The sequence below is a fragment of the Cuculus canorus genome, chromosome 8 (genome assembly GCF_017976375.1).
Source record: "Cuculus canorus isolate bCucCan1 chromosome 8, bCucCan1.pri, whole genome shotgun sequence".
In the NCBI taxonomy this organism is placed as follows: Eukaryota; Metazoa; Chordata; class Aves; order Cuculiformes; family Cuculidae; genus Cuculus; species Cuculus canorus.
In genome coordinates this window covers 27,358,896-27,373,451 of record NC_071408.1, presented here as the reverse complement: position 1 = coordinate 27,373,451, position 14,556 = coordinate 27,358,896, and the positions used below count along the sequence as shown (strand labels likewise).

The 14,556-nt window shown below is 51.3% G+C and overlaps 1 protein-coding gene and 3 non-coding genes across 4 annotated transcripts; 2 read left to right on the top strand and 2 right to left on the bottom strand.

The window, feature by feature from the left end:
- The first annotated feature begins 2,048 nt into the window (after nt 1-2,048).
- Nucleotides 2,049-13,767, top strand: ARMH1 (armadillo like helical domain containing 1). The gene is given in 11 exon segments (XM_054073137.1): nt 2,049-2,093; nt 2,095-2,255; nt 2,653-2,721; nt 3,243-3,409; nt 4,226-4,422; nt 4,608-4,683; nt 10,686-10,808; nt 11,245-11,317; nt 12,105-12,141; nt 12,144-12,212; nt 13,606-13,767. Coding segments are annotated over 11 exon segments (1,179 nt in total).
- Nucleotides 6,404-6,518, top strand: LOC128852978 (U5 spliceosomal RNA). Its single transcript, XR_008451148.1, has one exon. It is a non-coding gene; the product is annotated as a U5 spliceosomal RNA (small nuclear RNA).
- On the bottom strand, nt 7,776-7,890 carry LOC128852979 (U5 spliceosomal RNA). Its single transcript, XR_008451149.1, has one exon. It is a non-coding gene; the product is annotated as a U5 spliceosomal RNA (small nuclear RNA).
- LOC128852973 (U5 spliceosomal RNA) lies at nt 9,415-9,529 on the bottom strand. The gene has a single exon (XR_008451143.1). It is a non-coding gene; the product is annotated as a U5 spliceosomal RNA (small nuclear RNA).
- Nucleotides 13,768-14,556: the final 789 nt, after the last annotated feature.

Sequence of the window (14,556 nt, the reverse complement as noted above, 5' to 3'; positions counted from 1 at the left end):
GTAGCAGCAAGGGACAGATACCACTTTATCCTTAGAAGCCTCATGTGATCATTGTTTCAAGCTCCCCGTTTTGCCGTTGATTCATAGGCAAGCCCTTTGTATCGCTAAAATCCTCACGTCCAGAGTCTGGTGCTGGTGTTTCTGCATAGCAGGGGGTTACTGCAGCTTTATAATAAAAACAGGATGGCATCACACCACTGGCATCTCAAACATAAATATGGAAACATTAATTTAGAATCAATTTTGGGATGTTTCAGACAGTAAAGTTCTTTTAACTAGATCTCTGTTGAGGACAGAGGAGCACTTTATGGGACTGTAAATTTCATGCAAACAGTCTCTGTGAAATACAGATTCCCCCTACACACTAGCTGTTCTCTCGGTATCAATCATATGCCTTGCAAGTAATGTTTCACAAATATTCTGTAAATCACAGGAAAATGCTTGCAATAATGTGAAATATGACTTTCACTTGACTGTTTCACCAGAAGCCCCTAACAGGCCATTCTCCTGTCAGCACTAACATTTGTTATGGCTAATAACATTTTCAATCACAACTATTTTGGGGAAATGGATTTATTTTAAACCTGCTTCCCTGCAAAGGAGATCCTGAGAATGCCCTGCCAAGGACACAGGCTCCTTACAGAGCACAGACCGTTAACTCCCTAATGAAATTTCATCCTGTCTTAATTCTCAAGGGTTGATTCTTACCCAGCTTCTTGAAGACTTTGTTTGCTTGTTTTCAGGCGTTGAGGTACGTGTTCCCCCCTTGGTCAGCGTTTTCAGTCTGGTTCGGGTAACAGCAACAGAAAGTTACTTCTGAGCAGGTATCTTGGAGATATTCTGGAAGAAGATTTTGAAGTTTGCTCCGTATTCCATGAGAAAAGTCTTAACAACTTTGTAGATAGAAAATGGGCAATCTGGGCAATTTGTATTACATTGAGAGAAACTTCTTATTCTGAAACCCAAAAATTTTGTGACTTTAACTTTATTTCCCCTTAAACTATGCTTTTCTGATGTAGGAGGACAAAGAACCGTGTTAGACAAGGGTGAATCCCTTTGTTATCCTCAGGCATGTTGATACAGGTTGGTGGAGGACAGCACAGCTGCATTAATGCATCTGTCTGTGTGACCTTGTGGAATTCTTGTGGAATTCTCACCTACTTGAATGAACAGAGAGCTTAATCCTCTGACAATCATCCCCCTACTAAGTGCACCTACATGTTTGTGAAGTTGGAATAAGGGGTAACATCCTGAGCCAAAAGTGTGCCAGGGAAATTTGGCTAAATATGGATTGTTTTATCTAACACCTGTGTGAAGGGATGGAAGGAAGTGCGAGCAAGTGATGTTTCTGGAGCTTCTGTCCTCTTGCCAACAGTTCCTATCGTTTCTGGTTTTCTTAGATTGTTGGAAAATGTGCTATAGAAATTACATAAGAAAAAAAACCAGAGCAAATGTCTGTCACACCACAAGGTCCCAGGGTGCTCTCCCAGTGCCACAGCCAAGTACATGTTCCTGGAGGGAACATGCGCCCAGTCCCAGTGACTGTCACTCCATCACACGAGCGAGGGCACACTGCACCGCTGTGCTAAGAGGCATTTATAGCCACTTTGACCCTGTCATTCCCCATAAATCCATACCTATCCGTGTTCTCATCTTACCCTATTTATTCTCTGGCAGGTCAGGTATGAGATGCAGTTTTCATATCATGAAGCTAGTGAGAAAACAAGGTTGGGGGAGTAGGTAACATCAAAATGACTTTATTAACAGAGAAGAGAGCTCCTGTGGTGAAGCCCTGGAGAATAATCTCAAGTCTGTCACAGATTCATTGTGTGGTTTCAGACATATCAGAAACTTGCTTTTGCCTCAGTTTTCCTATCTGAAAGAAGTACAAGGGAAGATGAAGTTAAATTAATGGCTAGTAAGTCCTTTAATATTATGTGCCAAAGATATTAAATGTGATTCTGGTGGCAATTCCTTAGTACAGATGTTTTCTATCTTCAAAGCCCATTTTTAACTTCTTTCTCACTATTCTCTAGGCAGAAGAGATGATGACTTCTGTCAAAGAACAGGAAACCACCATGAAGCTCAGGGTTTTTTTTGCAGAAATGGGATAATGCCCACAAAGCTGCTCGAAGCCACATCCTGGACAACTTCATCGAAAGCAATGATGGCAAGACAGAACAAGAGCTGGAGCTGGAGTTCTCCCACGGAGCCAGTTTGTTTCTGGCTCGCCTAACAGCATGGCTCAGGGTGACGTATCTCTTTCCTTGGACAGCTGGAGGTGGCACGTTGTGGTGGGATGGAGAGGAAGGGAAAGTTCCCTACTAAGCATTTGTTTAAAGAATACGCTTCTGTATAGAGACATCCATGTCCAGACATGTTCTGCAGGGTTAAAAAAATATCTATCTATAGATGAAGCTTAAGGGAAAGTCATGTAACCTGTCTCTCGGGGACCTGGAAGTAGAGTTTTTTCTCATACTGGGATGAGCACGCTGCCTCTGCGTGCCTGTGAGAGGAAGGTCCATGCTCTCTCGCAGACACAGGACTCACTTCAGACCCTTTAGAGGTCTCACTTCAGACCTCCACATTGCCAAAGGCAGCCTGGGGGACACCACAATGGTCTGTAAATCTTTCCTTAGCCTTATCAAACAGCTATATGTACAGCACGTGCCTCAACAAGCTGCTCAAGTCCATCAGCGTCTTCCTATCTGCGGCAAGTGGGTGAGTATGGAAGGCCACCGTGCGCGAGGTGCCATGGAGAAGGCACACGAGGGTAAGGGGCTGAGTAGATAAAAAAAATAACAAGTCCTTGGCCATCTTTTGGGAGAGCTGTGTAAGCATTTCAGGCAAGGCAGGTCCTAGTGAGGCTTATGGTATGAATTTCAAATGCTCCCAAAAGCAAATCCACTGCTTGTGCACAACTGCAGAGCCACGAAGTCACTGGCATAATGTGGAAGGAGCGTGGTGAGAACCTGAGAGAGGACTGTCTGTGCCTGAGGTTCAATATCTGAAATGAATACACGGTAAAATGGGAGCTGGTGACCTCCTGGCAACAGAGCGTGCTGCTGGTGGTCATCTGCCTCTGCACTCTGGGCTGGACCTCCTCGTGCTCACTCCCTGAGCACCACGCACCCACTGCAGTGGGGCAGGAGGTGATGGTTCCCTGGAGAACGGCGTGCTGACAAAGGAAAACAAGCTCCGAGACAGGTGATGCTTTTGGCTTTGTTCCCCTGTCCTTGCAGACAGAGATACGTTATTGAATTTCTGGAGACTGGAGGAGTCTTGATTCTCCTGGAAATACTAGGGCTGAACCACCTGAAAGAAGAGGACAAAAGGGAGTCTGTAAAGCTGCTGCAGCTTGTCGCAGACACTGGCAGAGAGTGCAAGGAGATCATTTGTGAAAGCTATGGTAGGCAGCATGTCCGTCCGTTCTTTTCCTAGCTCAGGCGAGGATGTTCTCCCTGACCTCTGGCCCTCAGGGCTGCTTGCAGCGCTGAGGCACTCCCTTCCCTCCACCTGCCGGATGGCAGATTGCCGCAGCGAAGGAGTTCAGAGTCTCGCCTATTGTTGAGTGGTTGCATTTCATCCCCTCTCTCAGTTTTTAATGAGCTCGGTTTCTTTACAGTCGTTTCCTTTGATGCGATATTGCTGTCCCACTGGTTGCAACTGCTCTGGTTTAAACCACAAACCAGTTTCCAATCTTACCTGCCGCGTTCACCTACTGCAGGCTTTTCCAGACTTCCTCCCTGCGGCTGGGAGGGTTTTGTGGCTCCTATCTTTTGAAAGAGTGTTGCAATGGGGGTTTTTTTCCTGTTTTTTTTCTTCTGGGCAGTAGAAGGCAAACCCCATTAGTTATTCTGTAGTTTGGATTATGTTGTCAGAGGCTGTGGGATAATTTCTGCTTCCTCCAAGAGAGGCAAAGCAGCAGGATCACCTGAGGGATCCTTTGCAGCACTGCTGGCATCCCAGTGCCAGGCTCCCTGCTTCTGTAAATGCCTACAGAAGGGCCTTAGCCAGCTTCTCCAGCTGAGAATTTTGCCAGCTGCTTTTCCAGTTGGTGGTATGGCTCCTGATAAGGACAAAGAATGTTTTTTCCTGGCTTCTGTTCTTGGAGCCACACTTCCAGTGGGCTGTGGTGCTAAGTTCTCTCAGAAGTAACAGTGAAACAGCTGAGATGGGTGACCCAGGCTCACCCAGAGACATGATTTGGCGTCTCTTCGCACAGGGGTACAATCTCTCACTGAATTCCTGGCCACTTCCAACTCAGCAGAGGCTCAAGGAGACGTGCAGGTTCTGCTGGACTCTTTGGGCCACAACAATCCCAAGCACCAGAACCAAGTCTACAAAGGCCTGGTTGCTGTGCTGCCACGCGACTCCCGCCGAGCCCAGCGGCTGGCTCTGCAGACGCTCGGGGCCATGCAGGTGGGTTGTGAGCTTCACAGGAGCGAAGGGCAGTGTTAGCTTCTACCTATGTCCTTCCCACCCTGGCAGGAGCTGTGCCATCTCTTTGGCATTGCAGGCTGCACAGGACAGCCCCTGTGCCTGGAAAAGGACGGACTGGAGTACGCTGTGAAGGCTGTCCCTGTCACATTGCCCTTTTCCCCCAGGACGTGGTGGGAGAGGCTCCCTCCGTCCTTCTGGAGCCCATGCTGTGCTCAGAGCACCTGGAGGTCAAGGAGGAAGGTGATGTTAGCTGAAATCAATTAAAAAACGACATTCCCAAAACAAAGTATTTTGACTGAAGAGAAGACATTGCTTTTATTCTGTGCACAGTGCTAGGTGAAAGATCTTCCAGAAAAAAAATAGCACACCTACTGAGGACCCCAAAGGCCTATTTATACAAAACCGATGCTCAAAATCCTACCTAGCCAACACAATTGTTACACCTACCTAAGACATGTATTCACTAGGCTACACAATTCTACTTTAACACAGAATTACTTATTTCCTTTCCACATCCTTAGTTAGAATCACCATAGAATCAGAGGTGTGGGTTGGAAGGGACCTTAAAGCTCATTCAATTCCAACCCTCCTGCCATGCCAACGCATGGTGTTGGCATGGCAGGAGGGTTGGAATTGGCTGCTCAAGGCCCAATCCAAGGATGTCCTTCCAATAATCCTTAAACACTCATGAATTCTCTCTCACTGGTATCCGTTTCCTTATTTCATCACATGTTCTCAGCCTTGGGTCAACTAACTACCAAGTTCATCATTTCTTAAGACTAAGCGTCTGCATCCTTGAGCAGAAGCCAGGATGTTTGTAGATGGTATTAAACACCTGAATGTCTAGGCAGATATTAGGGTGTTCGTAGAAGATACCAAGGGTCTGCATCTCTGGGATCAGGATGTTTGTAGTAAATACAAACCTTTGTTGCGAGACTCATACATTTGTTGGGACCCATACACCATGACCCACACACAGCAGCATTGGGGACCTGCACACTGTGACCCCATCTAGAGTACTGTGTCCAGTTCTGGAATCCTCAAAATAAGAAGGATATGGAACTGTTGGAACAGGTCCAAAGGAGGCCATGAAGATGATCCGAGGGCTGGAGCACCTCTGCTATGAGGACAGGCTGAGAGAGTTGGAATTGTTCAGAAACAAAGGTTCCAAACAGACCTTGGAGGTCCTGAAGGGGCTACAGGAAAGCTGAGGAGTGACTTTCTGCAAGGGCATGGAGTGATAGGATGAGGGGGAATGGCTTTAAATTGGAAGGGGGAAGATTTAGATCAGACATTAGGAAGAAATTCTTCACACTGAGGGTGGTGAGGCACAGTCAGAGGTTGTCCAGGGCAGCTGTGGCTGCCCCATCCCTGGAGGTGTTCAAGGCCAGGCTGGATGGGGCCTTGAGCAGCCTGAGCCAGTGGGAGGTGTCCCTGCCCATGGCAGGGGGTGGAACCGGATGGGCTTTGAGGTCCCTTCCAACCCAAACCATTCTACGATCCTATGAAATAAAGGAGGCTGCAAAGCGCATTCTCCTTATGCCGTAGGTAACAGCAGGACCCGCCTGGCCACCGCGGGCCGCGGCTGTGGGACGCTAGGGGAGGCTGTGGGCGGCCAGCCTCGGGGATGCGGGAAAGTGCGGGAAAACGCAGACAAACAGAGAGCAGGGCACAGCAATCCCCGCCCTGTGCGGCTGCGGGACTAGCCGGGCACAGCCGCGCCCGCCGCCTCATTAGCATTTATCCCCTGCTCGTACCCAGGGTGCACCGCGGCCGTTCCCGCTGTCCCGGTGCCGCAGTCCTCGTCGCTCCCGGTGCCAGCGGGACCAGAAAGAACGGCTTGCCATGCGAAGCGAGCAGGGGTGCGGGGACGAGAGGGGGCGGCGGGGCATGGAGGGCGTCACCGTGTCCCTGAGAGGGACAGTGCGGGGTGGGGTTGTGGGCGAGGCGGTCGGACGGTATACTCTGGTTTCTCTTCAGATCGTATAAATCTTTCGCCTTTTACTAAAGATTTCCGTGGAGAGGAACAGTTACGAGTGTCGAGAAATTTTTTGAGGCTCCATTTCGGTGGAGCTGCCACTTATGTTGGTTAAAAATAGAATTGGGTGAACTAGGACTGGTTTTAAGGATCAGGGTTGGTGGCGTCCTGAGTGGGAGTCGTCAGTATAGCTAAGATAGACCTCAGAAATCAAGGCAAATGGTATCTTAGTTTGTGACACACACACTGCGTGGCGAGGAGGTGCAGGGAGATAATTCTGCCACTGGTGAGACCGCACCTCGAATCCTGTGTTCAACGTTCTGGGCCCCTCGCTCCAAGAAGGATGTTGAGGCTCTGGAGTGTGTCCAGAGAAGAGCAGCGAAGCTGGGGAAGGGGCTGGAGAACGAGGAGCAGCTGAGGGAACTGGGGTTGTTTAGCCTGGAGAAGCGGAGGCTGAGGGGAGACCTTATTGCTCTCTACAACTCCCTGAAAGGAGGTTGTGGAGAGGAGGGAGCTGCGCTCTCCAAGTGACAGGGGACAGGACAAGGGGCAATGGCCTCAACCTGCACCAGGGGAGGCTCAGGCTGGACATCAGGAAAACATTTTTCACAGAAGGGGTCATCGGGCCCTGACAGAGGCTGCCCAGGGAGGGGGTGGAGAAGACGAGCTGCTCAGGGAGATGGTTTAGTGGCAGAAAGGAATGGTTGGACTCGATCATCCCAGAGGTCTTTTCAAACCTGGTGATTCTACGATTCTATGACTTTAACACAGGTTCATGGAGGAGCTTAGAGCAGCTTCCAGGTAATGGGTGAGGGTATTAGAAAGCTGGGGAGAGGCGTTTAACGTGGAGATGGAATGATAGGATGAGGGAGGATGGCTTTAAATTGGAAGGGACATGGGAATGCTTGTCACAGCAAGGACTCTGCGTAGACCCATACGAGGCCAGGCTGAGAGAGTTGGGGTTGTTCAGCCTGGAGAAAGGGAGGCTGCAGGGAGACTTTAGAGCAGCTTCCAGTACTGAAAGGGGCTACAGGAAAGCTGAGGAGGCACTTTCTACAACGGCATGGAATGATAGGAATGGCTTTAAATCGGAGAGGGGAAGATTTAGACTAGACATTAGGAAGAAATTCTTCACGAAGAGGGCGGTAAGGCCCTGGCTCAGGTTGCCCAGAGAAGCTGTGGCTGCCCCATCCCTGGAGATGTTCAGGGTCAGGTTGGACGGGGCTGTGAGCAGCCTGATCCCGTGGGATCCCTGCCCATAGCAGGGGGGGTTGGAACGGGTTGAGCTTCGAGTCTCTCTTCATCCGCTGCTATTAACACATTGTTCATTCTATTTTTAACCAGCATAAAGGGCAGCTCCACCGAAATGGAGCTTCAAAAAATTTCTCGACACTCGTAACTGTTCCTCTCCACGGAAATCTTTAGTAAAAGGCGAAAGATTTATACGATCTGAAGAGAAACCGGAGTATGCTCTGTGCTCCGCCCCCGCCGCACCCCCCTCCGGCCCCGCTCCGCTGCGGTCACGGCGAGGAAACCCCTCCTTTGCCCCTCTCCCCGCCCCGGTACCGGCCCCGCGGCTCCCCGGCTCCGCAGCCCCGAGCGGCACCGAGAGCGGCCCCGGGAGCGGGGACAGTGCGGGATGCGTGGCACGCAGGGTATGCAAATCAGCGGAATGATAATGAGGTGCATGCTAATGAGGCGAGTGGTAACGAGATAAACGGTAATGAGGCGGAGTTGCGGGGAGGAAGTGAGGTGGAGGGTCAGCTCTGCACCTCCCGCTCCAGCTAGAACCGTGACGGCTTGTATGCTCCACGCTGGTTCGGACAATCGTAGAATCATAGAGTAGTTTGGGCTGGAAGGGACCATAAAGATCATTCAATTCCAACCCCTGCCATGGGCAGGGACACCTCCACCAGACCAGGCTATTACAAGCCCCATCCAGCCTAGCCTTGAACACCTCCAGGGATGGGCAGCCACAGCTTCCCTGGGCAGCTTGTACCAGTGCCTCACCAACCTCATGGTGAAGAAATTCCTCCTTATGTATAGCCTAAATCTACCCCTCTCCAGTTTATACCGTTCCCCCTCGTCCTATCACCACAAGCCTTTGTGAACAAAGCTCTCCAGCTTTCTTGTAGGCTCCTTTCAGATACTGCAAGGTTGGGACCCACACACTGCATCCCCCACACAGCAGCACTGAGACCCACACACCTTGTCCTGCACATGGTGGCATCAGGGACCCACGCATCTAATCCCGCATACCACACCATTGGGACCTGCATATCAAAGCATTGGAGACCCACACAGCGCATCCCCCACACAGCAGCATTGGGACCCACACACCTTGTCCTGCAAACAGGAGTATCAGGACCAGCACACTGTGTCCTGCACATCGCAGCATTGGGACCCGTACAGCCCATCCCACATATCGCAGCACTCATGCAATTCATCCCCCACATTGCAGCATTGGGACCCATACACGATGACCCGCACATTGCAACCTCCACCTGGAGTCCTGTGTCCAGTTCTGGAACCCCTAATGTAAGGACATGGAACTGTGGGAACAGGTCCAGAGGAGGCCACGAAGATGATCCGAGGGCTGGAGAACCTCTGCTGCAAGGTGAGGCTGAGAGAGTGGGGTTCAGCCTAGTGACCAGAAGGCTTCAAGGAGAGCTTATAGCAGCCTCCCAACCCCTGAAGGAGCTACAGGAAAGCTGGGAAGGGCACGTAGTACAGGATGGGGGGGAATGGTTTTAAATTGGAATGGAGAAGGTTTAGATTAGACATTAAGAAGAAATTGTTTACCATGAGAGTGGTGACGCACTGGCACAGGTTGCCCAGGAAAGCTATGACTGCCCCAACCCTTGAGACGTTCACGGCCAGGCCGGATGACACCTCGAAAAACCAAAGAGTTTTAGAAGCTCGTTCAAGGCAAAAACCTTTCTATCCCTTAAATTTGTGAATTCCAGTTCTGTTTTTCTAACCAGAAAAGGATGAGCTCCACCGAAATGGAGCCTCAAAAAATTTCTCAACACTCGTAACTGTTCCTCTCCACGGAAATCTTTAGTAAAAGGCGAAAGATTTATACGATCTGAAGAGAAACCAGAGTATACCCTCCACTGCCCCCAGACATGTACCCATTCCCGGCTGTGGCCCTGTAGGACACGGCGACCTCGTTCCCCCGCTTCCCTTCTCCCTCCTGCACCGCCGCTCCCCGGCCCCGCCATGCTACAAAGCCCGGGTGGACCGAGCCCAGGGAGATGCTCTGCGCCGCAGTGGCCAGCGGGCCCGGCCGGGCCTGCCGCACAGCACCCTGGGTATGCTAATCAGAGCCCGCTGGGGCGGGGCATGCTAATGAGGTGGGGATGCTAATGAATAAGCCAGGGCGGAGCGAGCGGCCGGGGCAGAACGCCGGTAACGGCGTCGCGGAGGTCATCCTTTCAGCGGCGAGGGGAACGAGGCAGCCGGTACCGGGAGAAAGGGGTGTCCCATCATTCCGTTATCCTTTGACCAGCGAGGGGAACGAGGCAGTCGGTAGCGGGGGCGGCACAGAGAGATGCCCGTGCACTGGACCCGGTCTCTGGAATGAGTGCCTCAAGAGCTCCCATTTTCCCCGTTCACAGAATCATGGAATGGTTTGGATTCGAAGGGACCTCAAAGCTCACCCAATTCCAACCCTCCTGCCACGGGCAGGGACACCTCCCACTGGATCAGGCTGCTCAAAGCCCCGTCCAACCTGGCCTTGAACACCTCCAGAGATGGGACAGCCACAGCTTCCCTGGGCAACCTGGGCCAGGGCCTCACTCACTTTCTTTGTGGAGAATTTTTTCCCGATGTGTAATTTAAATCTTCCCCCTTCCAATTTAAAGCCATTCCTATCACTCCATGCCCTCGTAAAAAGTGCCTCCCCAGCTTTCCTGTAGCTCCTTTCAGTACTGGAAGCTGCTCTAACTTCTCCCCAGAGCCTTCTCCAGGCTGAAGAGCCCGACTCTCTCAGCCTGTCCTCATAACAGAGGAGCTCCAGCCCTCTTTTGAGGCTCCATTTCAGGGAAGCTGCCCCTTCTCTGGTCAAAGACAGAATGAGCTGCACAGTGGCTGCAGTAACCCCTGTGATCATCAGTTGGCACAGGTCGGGTGTTGGGGTGTCTGTTGGTGCCCTCTCTATGTAGAGTCCTTGCTGTGACAAGCATTCCCACATCCCTGCCTTTCTCCATAAACCTGCCCTCAATACAAGTCCAGTGCTACCAGCAGCTCCTCTTTTCCCCAGACATTCGGCTGCTGAAGGCGCTCACAGTTTGTGAGGTCCATCCATCCCTGCTGAAGGGCCTGGTTGCGCTTCTGATGTCGCCGAGGGAGAGAGCGTTCGCCTGCTGCAACGAGACTGCCAGAGGTAAAAGAGCTGACCTGGCCGGGAGGTGTTTGTCCTGAGCTCCTTCACCTCCTTCTGCAGGGCTGTGACTGTACATGGGGAGGTGCAGGGGGGCAAGAGCAGCAAAGGCTGCCTGGGTTGAGGTGGCGCTTGCCTGGAGTGCAGGCCTCCAAGGCCGAGGAACACTTCCAGCTGCAGGTGTTCCTTCCTGACTCCGAGAGCCGGCTGCAGTGGCCCAGGCTCCAAGAGCTGTGGCTGTGCTGCTGTGGGCATCACACGCACAGAACTTTGCAGGGATCTACGCGTGATGCACAGCCACAGGGTTTCCCTCAGGTGTTTCCTGAAGAAAAGAACACCTTCCTTTCATGCTACCCATGTAATTCCACCTCCCCTCCCTTCTAGCATTTTAGAAGTGTTTCAAAGCACCGTTCTCACTTTTGTGATGTTCCTCACGCAGACCCAGCCACACTTTGCCTCAGGGAGCCTGCGCTGGTGTATATCCAGCAGGCAGCTGCCGCAAAAGCCACTGGGTAAGAAACTCTGGAGCAAAATCCACAGGAGCATAAAAGGGGCCTTAGAGAAATGGTTCCTTTGGGTAGGAAAGGACTGAGACACGTTCCTCTTGAGGGGCATTCACCCATTCAGCTCTGGCACTGCTCTCCAGCTGAGAACCCCAGCTCTGCCGAGTCTCCAGTACGGGGCTGTTTGGAGATGAGCTGTGTTCAGGAATGGGGCAGACCCTCCCTGCTACTGACACAGGAGATGGCTTGAAGTTTTATTTATCGGATGATATGGAATGCCATCTGCTCTGGCCCTGTGTCCATTCAGTGTCCCCTTTACTGCTGAGCCTGGAAGCAATGTGTGTCCTGCCACCACACAGGGCTGTATTGATCAAGGCCACGGCACCCACGTAGCTGGGAGCCACAGCGAGCAGTGGAACACCCTCACTTAACACCAGCCACCCACTGAAGGATCTAGTGCAGAATGGTTTAGGGAAATCAGCTGCTCATGCTAAATTTTGTTCATTCTGTAAGAATTTCCTGAAGTGGCCACAAGATAGTGCTAGCAGAACATGTTTCCTGCAAAAGCCAACTTCAAAGAATTTATTCTCAGCAAGTCCACATTAAATGATAACCAATCCATACACAGACAGACATTTCTTCTTTGAGACTCTCCCTTCTTTTGGTGCCAGTAGGGTAGGAACACATTTGCCATTGGGGTCACATCAAATCTGCACCGAGAGGCCCAAATTAAATTTGTTGTGTACTTCTTCCCTGTACGGTGATGGGGCTGATGGCCTCTGTCACAGCGGGTTAGACAAGGAACAGCAGAAGTGGGTGAAGAGCTGATCCAGAGCTGAAAGTGGTACCTGGCCTGGTGGTCACTGTGGGGAACCTGGATCACATGGCCAGCCAGAGACATACCATCATCTCCTTAGTGGTGACTGTGGTGCTACATGGTGATGGACATCATAGCATGAGGTCTCCTTCCAGAGCACCTGAGCAGAAAGGCTCCCTGCACTGTAGTGGCTTTTTTTTCCCAAACTTAGCAGGCACAGGCTAATTCACAAAGGCATGATGGACACATCCTTCAGGAAAGAGCTGTATTTTCCCTCCTGTCACACACCACAAACGCCCCTGCACTTGGCACTGGTGAGGCTGCACCTCAAATCCTGGGTTTAGTTTTGGGTCCCTCACTACAAGGAAGAGATTGAGGTCCTGGAGCATGTCCAGAGAAAGGCAACAAAGCTGGTGGAGGGTCTGGAGAGCAAATCTTACGAGAGGCATACAATACTGGGGTTGTTTAACCTGGAGAAAAGGAGGCTGAGGGGAGACCTTAGCCCTGTCTGCAACTCCCTGAAAGGAGGGTGTAGTGAGGTAGGTGCTGGTCTCTTCTCCCAAGTGACAGGGCAAGAGGAAGTGGCCTCAAGTTGTGCCGGGAGGAAGAGGGGGGGGGAAGGATTGGATGTTAGGAAAAATTTCTTTACTGAAAGACTGGCAAAGCATTGGAAGAGGCTGCCCAGGGCAGTGGTGGAGTCACCATCCCTGGAGGTGTTCAAAAAGCACGTGGACATAGCACCTTGGGACATGGTTGAGCAGCTATGGTGGGTGTTGTCTTCTTTCTTTGCCTTAAACATATTGTCTGAAGGCTGGCACTTTGTGCCCTTGTTCTATGGCACCAGTTTCAATGGGGGGCAGGTGTAGGCACTTGCACATCTGTTCTGCCCTCATGCCTGCTGTGGGTAGCAAGCACAGACAGAGATAAGGGGCTGACCAAGACCTTTTGCCTGGAGCAGAACATAAGCAGAATTATAAGCAGGCTTTTCCTGCTGGTGCTGGGCAAAGTCCTGCTTCAGTAGAACTCTGCCTGCCTAACAACCATGGGGAAGGACCATGCCATCAGTAGACAAGAAGGGGTGAACAAGCGATGGCCAAGAATGAGGCTGCTCAGAGGAAAAATGGTTTACAAACCTACCTGATAACGTGGAGGGTCAGGGCACCCTTCCTCTGTGGGGGCACCACTGGTAGAACAGGATGAACTCCCCAGCAAATGTTTCAGTGAAATGATTGCAGTAGAGCACCTCCCTCCTCTCATCAATGAAGGTGGGAACTGGCACAGGGGCGAGGGAACCAAGGTTAGGCTTGAGTGGGGACACACAAGTTCCTCTTGGTGTGTTCATGACATGCCATCAGCACCAGTACTAAAGAAGGTGGGACAGGGACTCACTGGCACATAACACAGGTTAGCTGGAGCCACATCATCCATGCAGCTCTACCCTCCCTAGACCCACTCACATCCCTTCTCCCTCCACACCAACTCTGTTCTGTTGCTGCATCTTGCCCGCTTATTTCTATTTGTGGAGGAATGTATAAAGAAGGCACTCAGACACACACTGTTCCAGCACTTTACAATGAACATTCCTCCCTTATAGGGTCTTTTGGCAACCCTTTGGTTTGTCACTGCTGTTTGTCCATATTAAGAGCCTAACTTGTTTGCTGCTTTTTCCAGGGCAGTCCCAAGACCTGATACACAGAAATGGATCCAGTCCAAGACAAAGAACTTGCTTGCAATATAGTAGACATCGCCAGAGCCCCTGCAAGGATGCAGTCTGCAAAAGAGGTGGGTGGAGGGGCACAGACACTTGAAGTGCATCCTTTACTTTCAAGGGGAGAAGGCAGCTCAGGAAGCAGGAAAGCAGGATTGGGGTGGAAGGGAAGAGGGAGCAATGGTAGAAGGATCCCTTTGTAATGCAATGTTTATATAGCTGTATCTTGTTCTGCTGGACCCAGAGCCCACAGGGCTGGTTTGTCCTGTCAGAGAAAAACCCTGGAGCTGAACAAACAGGAAACAGCACAGCAGCACATGCCTCCCACCTGTCCTCCCCACGCTGCCCCCTCTGCCTGCTTCTTTCCCAGCACACAGGTTGTGGGAGGCCATCTGCACCCTGGTTGCACCCAAGGGCCGTGGTAGCACCTTGGTGCAACTGAGCCAAAGGCCGGCTTTGTGCTTCTCCCCTCAAATACAGATTTGGGTGGGCTACAGAGCATGTATTTTACCTGGCACATAAGCCATGGGGAAGACATGAAAATAGTGAAGTAACAGCCTAGGGCCATCAAAGCCTAAGCAAACTAATGGCACAAGGGAGTCACCCAGGGCCCTTCCTACTTACCTGATGTCATAAGAGCTGAGCCACTCACTACGTGCTCAGCTTTGCTCAGGTGCAGGATGGCTGCCCTCTAAACCAGCTTCCCCCATGCTAGTTCCACCC